This window comes from Nicrophorus vespilloides, unplaced genomic scaffold, assembly GCF_001412225.1.
Source record: "Nicrophorus vespilloides isolate i.1.1-1 unplaced genomic scaffold, Nicve_v1.0, whole genome shotgun sequence".
In the NCBI taxonomy this organism is placed as follows: domain Eukaryota; kingdom Metazoa; phylum Arthropoda; class Insecta; order Coleoptera; family Silphidae; genus Nicrophorus; species Nicrophorus vespilloides.
The window spans coordinates 33567-45949 of NW_017097824.1; the positions used below are offsets into that span (position 1 = coordinate 33567).

The 12383-nt window shown below is 30.7% G+C and overlaps 1 protein-coding gene across 4 annotated transcripts in view; it reads right to left on the reverse strand.

The window, feature by feature from the left end:
- LOC108561097 (casein kinase I-like) overlaps positions 1-7232 on the reverse strand; it is a 15402-nt gene extending 8170 nt beyond the window's left edge. For 2 of the 4 annotated variants that reach the window (XM_017918893.1, XM_017918895.1), the window contains exon 1: positions 6837-7231. In XM_017918893.1, coding sequence (XP_017774382.1) covers positions 6837-6959 — 123 coding nt within the window. In that variant the 5' untranslated portion in view covers positions 6960-7231. Of the gene's footprint in view, positions 1-6836 lie in introns of all 4 variants that reach the window. The other 2 variants (XM_017918892.1, XM_017918894.1) reach the window with 2 other exon arrangements.
- Between the last annotated feature and the right edge of the window lie 5151 nt (positions 7233-12383).

Here is a 12383-nt window from a genome sequence, read left to right on the forward strand (position 1 = left end):
AAAGTAATATTAAATAATTATACTTATTTTATAATACAAAAACAGAGCATGAATCAATCATGGTTTCAGCTATTTTTAAATTTGCCCAGACCAACAACCGGCTCGAATCTGTCCATACACTCGACACCCACCACTAAGGACATTCTCCCATTATTATAATATACTCAAGGTAAAACGAAACTACGATAGATAGGTAAGTACGTTGTTTGCTGCATGCACAACGGATACAGGATTGAAATAATAATAATGGATGTAGAATATGTTTACAATGAAAATCCATTCGCAATCGAACGAGTATTATGTAACTGATGAGTGCGAAATTTCGTTCGTCGTATTTCGTGTTATTATTGATCGGTCGATATAACGCACAAAATACGACCAATGTAGATAGCAAGAAAACGAAAACAAACAAAGACTGTTTGCACTTGCGTCACGCATCTCATCATCAACTTCGTTCAACCTACTTTATAGTTAAAACAAAATTCGTAAGTGTCACACACAACGTTACTTACTGGCCAGACAAAACAGTGAAAACGGAACGAGACAAGGCGATAATAAGTTAAACAATACACGAATTTTACACGTAGGTCACATTAAAAAAAACATTGTCCCTACTTATATTAACACTAATTAACTACCCTAATTACTTAAAATTAAGGACATACTACGAACAAGATATGCTGTCACTTTGAATCTACTTTGAATATAAAATTCATAATTAGTAGACAATTTATGAACTAGCAAATACATTTACGTAACTTTTACAATAAATATTACTCCCTCCGTTCCAAAATAAATGTTCAATTTCATAAAGTGTATTTTCACAACTAAACTATAACATAAAATGGAAAAATTAACACTTATGAGTGCTACTTGAATAGCGAGTTCCCAAACAAACAGTTTGTCCTTGTTCCTGTGAGGAAGCTTGTAATCATTGCCTTCTTCGTTGTCAATTCAATTATATTTGTTGGGTAGTTTTTGCCATGACTACCGTAATAATTAACCTTAAACACATTTTCAGCGGTTAAAAAAACAAACTAACAATTGTTACAAAATTGTACTAATTCACTTCAAAAAAACTATTTTGAAAAACGTTCAAATTTCATGCGGCTATTAGGTTCACTTTTTCCGTGCTTAATTTAAATAAATCACTAAAAAAGTATTATTAACATATTAAATATATACAATATATTACATACATTATCAAAATATTGCAGAATTCAATAAAGTAATGTCAATAAACACTAGCACATAGGTAGACTTATTAATATAATGATACATAAATATTAGTTATTGTGCATAATTTAATTAAAGAATAATATCCATGTTATAATAATCTGCAAATATGATAGATCACAATGCGAATAAAAAAAAAGCTTGTTTACTAAAATTGTGGCATGGTATTTTATGCATTATTTTATCAATTATTTTAATCGAAAACATCAATTACTGTAAATTTACTAACCGTATTTTTTTTTTAATTATTCGAGCATAGATAAGGATAACGTGACAAGGCGTCGAGCAATTCCAGGAATATAATTTTATGCTTTTATTTATAACATGCGTCAATAATTTCACAAATATAGTAGAAATTGGTTTAAGTATTTTCTATAACTTTCACATTTAAACATACTATATATATATATTTGCTATATATATAATATTTATTACAATTTTTACATGTATTTTTTAAATATAAAAACAATATTATTTCTTTTAACTTTCCAAGAATTTCATTCAAATCACTTGATCATTACCCAAGAATGCTTGGCAAGCGGCGCCGTTTCGTTAAACACGACTGCCGCCCCCAATGAAGAGTCATAACGGGATTTTGTGTTGCTGCACAATTCAAACACGTACGTTAAAGCACTTTAAATAGTAATTAATTGCGCTTTTGGCAAAGTGCGATCCATGGATGCACATCAAACAAATACATCAATCAGTGTTCATTAGACATCAATTAATGAATGCGCAAATAAAACAGCATACACACAAAATACTCGAACTGTGCTAATTCTGTATTACCATCAATAATAAAACTAATTACCTGAAATCATTTGTAAATTGCACTCGTTTCATTAGAAAACATCTGTCTGTTTTATGCACATGCATGGCAACCATCCACTGAATTCATAAACATCTATATAAATACATATTTACATTCATATATTGATTTATGCTTCAGGTCCAAGGATATAAACTACATGTCTATTCCTATATTCTTAGTAACTAAAAATATATCTCATAAAAAAAATCATTTTTAATCAATTTTAAATTAGTACCCTACTTGCACAGATCAAAGAACTTAAATTCAATATTTTAGTATATATTCTAAATTACTAATTAATATTAAACAATACTGAACTATTTGAGAAATAAATTTAAAGAAACTCAAAAGTATACATGAAAATCTAAAATTATCAAAACCTGTGTTCGTGCGCGAGTCTACTTTCAAACAACAGACGACCTCAATTAGTAACAATAGACGTTCAAAAAATAACAAAGTAAAATGAAATTAGATAGAGTCGAACTATGAATCAGTGAAATCAATGAGTAATATCGAAAACAAAATAAAGCCGTATTGATTTCAACATATTCAAGGGTAGTTTTCATTTCAAGTTTATAGCACACTAGAAACAATCATTAATTATCAATCATATAAATGTTTATAATATTGTGTAAACAACAACAAATAAGAAGTAAGAGTATTCAAAATTCAGTATAATATATAAATGAATATTATCAACAATCTCATGCATAAACACTTCTGTACGCAAAACAGTCACACAAAAAACAGTACCGTATGCATTTTCTTTCTAGAATATCCGAGTCATTAAAAAAGCATAGAAAAATAATAATCATATGGTAGATATGACAAAGCGTCGAGTGATAATTTAATCACGACGTCTAATGTTTCTAGAAGTACTTACAGCAGCAAAACATGAAATCTAAGAGAAATAAACAAATGTTAAGTTGCTTATAAGATTATACGATCATCAAGTTAGAAATATGTTTATCATAGTTTTTATTTGCGTTTTAAAATTTTATTTGACAGTCGAATTTTACAAGAAATCTTTTTTTTAATTTAAAAGAAAATATAAGAATTTTTCATTCCCTCTATTAAATAAATATTAATATATAACTGGAAAATAATATGTATATTTAATCTAAATACAAGAAAAAATAAATTTGCAAGTCATAAAAATGACAATTGACTGTCTGAAATCTATGAAATGTTTAGTAATTTATTGAATGATGGATACAAATTAATAAACTTTAAATACATAAAGAAACATGCATTTTCAAATTGTCAATTTTGACCATTTTACTATTATTAAGTTTTAGTTATTTAGTTGATTATTATTTTACAGTAACATTCTGATAAATAAAATTTAGTAACTGTATACGTCACGTCAATTATTTTTCATAAACCTCACGTAGATGGATTCTAACAATGGAAAATATAGCATGAGTTCAATGATTAATGCTTCAGACCTATCTCGATCGATCAATTATTACTATTAATGCCTTTTGGCAAAATAACAATGAACCATTAAAACTGTTCGAAACCTTTGTAGCAATCGAGTTAAGGCAATCCAGTCATGGAGCAGCTGTAAATAAATACTGTTATTTAAATTAAACAGTGTTCAAATATATTTAAGTATAATCGAACTTACTTCTTTAAAATAAATTAATAATAGGACGAAGAATAAAAACATAAATAATTGTTGTTTTCAAATGGGCCTACTATATTATATTAAATATAGTAGTGTGTGCTACAAAATAAAACATAAAAAGGGATATACGAGGATTTACAAATGAAAACAGTAGAGGAAGTTATCAAAATAGCAGATGCCAAGACACATGTCACATGTTTTAGCTATAAATCTACTTGACGGCAGATTAATAACAGGACTGAAACGTTTCAAACTGAATCTACCTTTGAGATATCACCTGTGTACACGTTGTACAGAACTAAGTGCAATTTTCATCTGCCATTTTCCTACAATTATCTACAATATGATTATTATGTTAATAAATTATAAATGGTAAATATAACAAAATGTATAAATTCTAATTTACTATAATGAAACGATTAAAAAATAATTAAAGCTTTAAATGATAATGCACAAAACAGTGGATTACTTTAATCTACAGCTGCTGTTTTCATTCAATCAATGGTTGCGTGCATAGTACACGAGTATTGAACAAACAAATGTTATCTCCCTCTTGAATTCAATTATAAAAAGTATCTATTCTCTCGTTTTAAATGTATTTGTCATCAATAAACGTTTTTCCGTTTCTGTATTGACTTATTTATTTAAATCAAATAATTTATACCTAAAATTTAGAGCTGGTGACAAAAATTAAACAGGACAAGTGAGCAAAACCTGTTTGTCGAGTCCGTTCGCTTCAATCAAGAAAATTGTACCCAATTTTGGGTATGTATGTAATAGGTCAAATTTGTGACTAACAAATAAATACTTGAAACCATTGATAGTATACATGATTAATAGATTCTTATTCAAATCTTAATTTATAAACAATAATTATTCCATAATTTATAAATAAAACGATATCATCAGTTCAGTAACTTTGTAATTGTATTAAATATGCAACTACAGCAACATTTTACATTATAGGTTATTAGTTTTGATTAAAATGTTTTAGGTATTTGTTAAATTAAACTCCTAGTTGTGTATACTGCGTGAAGATCTTTGATGTTAATAATTTATATTTTAAGTGTCCGTTCTAGTAATATGGAATTCCAGTTGGCACTGGCGTTGTGTTACAATATTATTCTAGGAAATACATTTCCTCTTATAGCACCGTATTAGAAATATGGCTACATATATTATAGAGATTTATGAAATAAATACCAAGCATACAAAATAATTAACAAAAGCATATGATTATTTGTCATAGTCCACTTAGCATTACAAAGACTTTCTTGAAACTGTCCATTATTGGTATAATTAGTGTTTCGTGTACATACGAAAAAAGTTTATAAACACTTTTATGGGATTCTCAAAAATTGATTTTCTATCTCACATGTAAATTATGTGTTTTTATCAAGTCTTAGCAGAAAAGTCAATAAATACTTATTTTGTGACCAAAAATTTTACTAGGTAGATAAATTGAATGACAGCATAGATATAATTCTGGTATGGTAGGTGTGATACAAACATATAATGTAGGCAGAACTTGTTGCACAAGCTTCCATACAGTTACCACATTATATTTCTACTTTGTCAAAAGGCATATTCTCTAACGAAATTAAAAATGAATGAATAAAATAATGAAGCATGTTATTTATTGGTATAATTTTGAAGAACAATAGTTTTGCAGATAATAGAAGAAACCAAGCAATATTTATTTAACCACAATGTTTAATATTTCGAAGACTTAAAAATAATTCATTTTTGTTTGGAATGTGTGGGACTTGAAACATAAAGTTTCGCTCAAAGGTAAATGAAAATAAGCAGTGTTTCATCATTTTTTTTTTACTATGAATTTTTGTATTTGTGTAATGAATACCTGAATATTACTCAAATTATTTATTATGTGGAGAGTAAAGACCACATGAAGTATAATAGTAAATTGTTGTAAACATTATTCAACAATTAAAGAAATAAGCAATATTTCACAACCATGTTTTACTTCAACTCTAAATTATAATGCTACAACTATTTCTTAATTTTGTTATTTTGAAATCAGCTGAGGTGACTTGAAATTTCATACTGGTATCTCTTTTGTTAATTTAGTTATTATTAATGACCCAAATAGCAAGAAAAATGATATTAATGAAGTAATAAATACTTTTAAGCAACAGCTGTGGACATTTGAAACTTTATACTGGTCCTGTAGCATATATTAGGTTTATTCAAACATTATATAAGCTGCACTTGATTCATTTGACTTTAATTAGATGTTTTGAGGTTAAAATCAATGCGTGGATGGTAGCTTTCGTATGATTGCTAAATGCTGTGGATAGATAGATGTTGGTGCGTCTGTAACAATATTGAATAAGGACATCCATTAAGTTGCATTTAAATCGTTGTGCAACAACGGGGCATTCGCGGAAAATGAAAAAAGAAAGAGGAAACGAATTTCGGTTGGATAACGTGCAGCATGCTTGCGCACACAATTACAGAATATTCTATAGGTATATATACATATATATATATATGCTTGTAAGCATGGTATGAAATGAATGGGTAAAAAAGGAAGAATAAATTGTTTGAGTGTGTAAGGAGAGAAAGAGAGATGGAGAAAGAGTAGGTTGTGAAATGTGTCGTAAGTTTTGGGTCTCGATGAGGTTGGGGTAACCTACTTTCGTTTGGCCGCGAGTGCGGGGGAGCGCACGTAAGGCAACTCGACTTTCCCGGGCGGAAATGACGGAAAATTTTCGCGGACCGTGGAAATCGGGCGGGCCGCGTACCGCGCCGGAACGGCCACGAAACGAACGGATCGGTCAGCAATGGCGGCGGCCATAATGCCACTCACTCTCTCTCTTTCTTTCTCACGCACATCATGTGTTGTCGTACGCACGCGAGAGAAGGACGAGACGACAGAGAGGGACAGGTTTCTGTTTTTAAAACAAAGCAGATGGCAAACGCCAAGAGTTCCCTCTGTCCCGCCGTCCTTCTTCCGTTCGTCCAACAGCCGAAGCACCGTCTCTCTCTGACGCATTGCATATGGCAATGTGTGCGGCGATGTTGTACAACAGTGCGGACGAGAATTTGAAGGGAACGAAACGCGGAGCGAGAGAGAAGGATGTACGGTTACACCAAAAAAAAAAATGTATATACATACATAATAGTTGATAGACTTACCTCTCCATTGGAGATGTTGATGCCAAGGAAAATGTCACCAAATGAACCACTGCCGATTTTACGGAGCAACCGATACTTGCCACCAACAATATAATCCGGTTTCAGGGGATTCAACGTAGCCATAATTATACAATTTTCGAATCGAGTCTTCCGTCTATGCTAGTGCTTTACGCTCCTCTCTGCTCGATTTGGCCCGAATTTTGCTTCCACAACTGCGATGCGCTTTTCCAACGCGCTTTCCCGTTCCCAAGTTATTGTATACTCTCTCGTGGTGCACAAATTAACTATCACTTGTTCTTAACACATGCCGACATTTCTCTCTTCCATCCGCTGACTGATCGTTGTTTGTGACGTCGGGTCTCGGAAACAATGCACTCGCCCTCTGTCGGCAATTTGCGCGTTCCGTTCCGGACACACTCGACGCATCCCCACCACCGACATTACTCCAAAAACACTATTTTCCATTAAAATCATCGATTAAACAAACTAAAATGCTCATAATATCTTTAATATCAGTTTACTATAAAATATAACAGCTTTATATATAAATAACGAAAATCCAAATATTTTCCTTGAAAAAGCGACACCTGTCGCCAATATTTAGAAGCAAATACGTAAACTCTAATCATCTATAAATATGTATTATAATAGCAAAATATTCATGCGAATATTAAATTAGTATAATAATAACATACTATTACTATATACATATTATTGGTGGAATTATAAATAAAATCAATTGGGAATGTGCTCCATCTATCGGATTGTAATACAACGATTGATTTTATTTGAAAATATTTCCAGTAATTAGAAATGAAAATAATAAACACTATATCATCATGGAATTTGTACGCAGCTCAGTTGTAGAAGCTCTTCCAAGATGGGAGCAACAGGAGGGTGAAGACAAAAAATATTTCATTGGGAAATTTACTTTTATTTATCTCAACAATTTTTTTTTTCTTACTGTTATTAATTTTAAACATGGGATACGATTTAACAATTAAGCAAGTATTTTATAATTCAAATTCATAAAAATTATATCCAAACAACGTAATAAATGGTCATGTCTATAACAGGGTTTCCCAACATTATGACAGATTATTATTATCAATTTGTGATTTCCTAACAATCACATTGTTTAATTAAAATCAATAGACTTTAAAAATAAGAAAATATTTCAGCACAAAATAAATCGTCTCAAACTTTTTTCTTCAAGCTCTAAACACGGTATGATAATCTACATATAAACCAGGGATGCTCATAACCGTCGAGAGTTGTAGATCAATTACATATTATATTTTATTTTGAACGTCTAACATTCAATTTATAAAAAGTGCACTAAATTTGTTTATCAATTATTCTAACCTAATATTTACTAATATAGTAACGAACATTAAATGTTAAATTATCATCTATGATCATCTTTGATTAATAAATACTTACCATTTTGTATTTTAACTTTGTATTTCATTTTTATCTAGTCGATCGCTTGCCTCCTAATACTTTTATGGTCGATCGCCGATGGTTTAAGTCTGATATAAACAAACAATATTAACAAAGTTCCACTAGCATTAAATAAACTACATTATATATCATGATTTGCATAACAAATTGATAGAAGAAAAAAATAATTACAAACATCTAAATAATAAACTAGCCACAAACTATTTGAATTCGAGCTTCTTCTGTTACGAAATATTAAAATTTACTAACTTGGTTTAATTATAGACTGCAATCTGTACTTGTATTTTTCTTCCTAGAGGATTTCACCTATTACATCCTATAATACACTTAGCCCATGTTGCTCAACCGAAGAGTTTTTGTGTCCCAATGGAATTTTCAGTTTTCTATATTACGCATTACAGCCAAATTTGGGACTACTTATAGCTGCGAATCGTTTTGTAAGTATAGTCAAAACGATTATACGTGTGGACCATCAAGGGCCGTCCTTTGGATATTGAAGCTCAGTAATATTTTTTATGGCCTACCAAACATTTTGGGTTGGACATCGCTGACTTAGCCCTTAGCCTATGCCGCCAGCCTCGGTCGAGGTTTTTGTATATTTTATTAGATGATAAAATAATGTATATTTGTACTGTATACTTCTGTGTAATGCTGGTTGCGCATACAAACATGCAAATTGTGGATAGTCTTGGGCCAATAATAGGCGTAGTTGTATAAAGTTACATTTGCTTTAAGCAAACAACACTTTCAAATAGTACTGAACGTTCATTATATTCATCTTTTATATGTGGCAGCTGCCTATATATGCACCGTTCAAATAAAACGATAACTTTAGTACGGTAACTAAAGTTTAATTAACTTAATTTTAAATAAAGAGATTTATATCAATTATTATTGATATAAATGTTTTTGGCCCTATACCCCCTTTCGGGTTTATTAGTTTTGAGGATCGAACCAAATTTTGAGGGACTCAGAATTAAATCACTGAGTTCTGTTTCGAATAATGTTCTATTGCAATAACTGTCTGGTTCTCCACAATTTTGTAAGGATGCAATTTCTTTCTTTAAGATTTCCGTAGCGGATTTATCTAATTGTGCAATTGTTAGAAGTTGTGATTTTCTAGATAATTTACCTTCTGATCATCTATTTCATTAATCACTCTTGAAGATGAGAAGATGACTCAGACTTTTACATCAGAATTTTACTGTGGATCAGCAGCTGGTAAATCAGTACAACCAGAAGATATTGTCTTTGATTGTGGGATTTAGGGTATCCACTATCAGAAAACCAATATCGGTAAATTTCTGTCAGCTATACTCTATTACAGTGGAACAACGGTGCAACCACGTCTTTAGAAGTCGTCGCATTACGAATATTTCGGTACTCAGCGAATGTTTGGAACTCGGTACCCCATTCTCAGACAAACAATAAAACATCATTATTTATTATTCAGTGGAACCTCGCTTAACGATCACCTCACATAACGAGCAAAATAAATTGTAAGAAAAATGACTCACTTAACTTTCTGAAAATTTCGCCTTAATACGCTAAATGTTTATAAAAGACCCAAAGCCATTTCATATTTTGAATATTATTTTTATGAAAAAAACAATCATAGTGGTTGACGAGTTTATTTTGAATTTACTAGTCCGCAGCCCCTGGTCCGCAGAATTCAGTATTTTCAATTTTGTGATCCGTGATGTCAAAAAGGTTGTCGACCGCTGATCTAAAGCACAGGACCGGATGCGTTAACACATCTGTACACGCACTGGAATTTATTATGTCGGATGTCACCTGGAATACAATTGTATTCTACATTGATTATTTGCTTCTAGCTATTTAGATAAGAACCAGAATGTTTATTAATGTCTTTATTTACTTTATAAATGTACTGACATATTAAAAAGCCCTTGTCTTTACTCACTCATTACTCACAACAATTTTAGGTTGTTTTGGAATCAATACTATGAACAGACGATGAACTAAGACTACATGAAATCTGGTTCAAGAATGTTTGCCTGGAATAAACAGTATCCTTTTTGGAGGCTTTTGTCTCCCTTAATACCTATGATTAATGTATATTTGTATCATGGGTGCAGATTCTATTCACCAGGAGTTCCCAAAATATGCGCCGCATACTCTCATATATTAACATAAAGTTCTAATATACACTCAGTTAACGTATATTTGCATACACTTACGGGTGTATGTATAATTGCCTATATAAACATTTTACAATTGTGATTTATTCAGGCAATGTTCATAAACAGTGTCAGTACCGTCAGTGGTACACGCAATGTAAAAACTTTTAAACAAGCCTAGTGGGGCATTGTTATAATTTTCTAGGAAATGCCCAGAGAAGAGGAATTATCTTTCAATTTGGTTAGTATATCAAAGGATGAATCTTGCGTACCATCCGATGTTGTCTGACTCTATTGTCTAAAAAATTGTTGGGTTTAAAAATGTAGGAATTTCTGACCACTCAACATTGCAAGTTCGACATACATAGAGTTCACTGGTAAGCTAACTAACATCGAATTTAGTGGCGTCGACTTGGCGGCCGGTTGCTAACCAAAATACAATTTTACACAGCTTCTAAATATTAAAGAATTTATTGATTGATAGTTGAGTGTTATACTTTTCAGAGCTAACATATTCTCTTCAAAATTTTATGAAAAATATTCTAAAAGTCCTCAAGTAGTCACTTAATAACTTTAGAATAGGGATCTGATATAAATAAATCTTGGAATATATAATTCGGTCAATTCTCCTTGTCTGAAAAATATGTTTTACTATTTTAAAGATATTTACAATGTAACATTCGCTTTCAAAGTACCACAGCCAATTTGTTTCACAAATTACTCTTTGCTGTACTTTGTATATGGTATTATTTCTCGTTCATCGGGAAATTACCATATTTGTTTATGATTAAATCCGTATTTGTGTCTATAGGTCATCTAGGAGAGTGCTTCCCAACCTTTTCACGGCACACCTGACAAGTTTTAATAAGCACATCGGTACCATTTCTTTAGATCATTAATTTTATTGCAGCACACTTCTTTTTCATTACTAAGACTGAAGAATTACTTCGAACAGAATTACTATTTTCCTGGGCCTTTATTTGGATTAGGAAATTATGTTACCTGTTATTTCTGGGTGGTAATTAAAGAATACCCCTTTTTTCGAACTCAATATATCTCTGATTGCCTTTAAAATTGTTTAAAATTCCATAAAATATTGTATTATAATAAAGTACTGTCGTATAATAAAGTACACATCGAGTAACAAGATTTGTAAGATTTAATAAATAATAACTTATTTATTTCTGAACTATGTTGCGTAACGAGCGTAATAGACTTTTTTCAAATTACAATCTTCCATAGAGGCAAAAGACGAATTATATCATATTATATTCCAATGGCTAAGGCTAAGTGAGTAAAGTGGTGGAGAAATGAAGAAGAAAATGTTTTATGCCACCAGATATACCAGATATAATAGTAAAGTTCCCTAAATTAATACACTGTGGTACATGTGGTTACATATGATCTTGTCGTTTTTTGATACGTGAAGACCATGAAAGAAATACATCATGCTATTGATGGTTTTTTAAATTTTGTTATTAAAAAAGTATATGTCATTTAAATAATTTATCTAATAAAGTATAGTATTAATTATTTCTGAATAACAATAACTTATCAGCCAATTTAAAAATCCTGTAAATTGGAACAATATTTTTAATCCATATATAAATTTTATATAATAAATAACATGTACAACAATACCTTCGCTTCGATCAGACCAGATTCATTATACTCTTTTAATGCGGTTTATTATTTTATTTAGATCCTCGATAAGTCCGGTTTCAAACAGTTAATAAAGGTTTATAATGAAACGAAATAAATAATTTAACTTAATTGACAGAAAAAAAGAACTATTTTATTTATATTTATTCCGTCTTATTCTTATTCTTCTTATAAAATATTCATTTACACTTTTTTTTAGAAATTTTCGTTCGGCATTACAAAACGCCGGCCTCACTACTGTATATCCTTTCTATTTTAGATTTTCAACCAGAGCAAAACG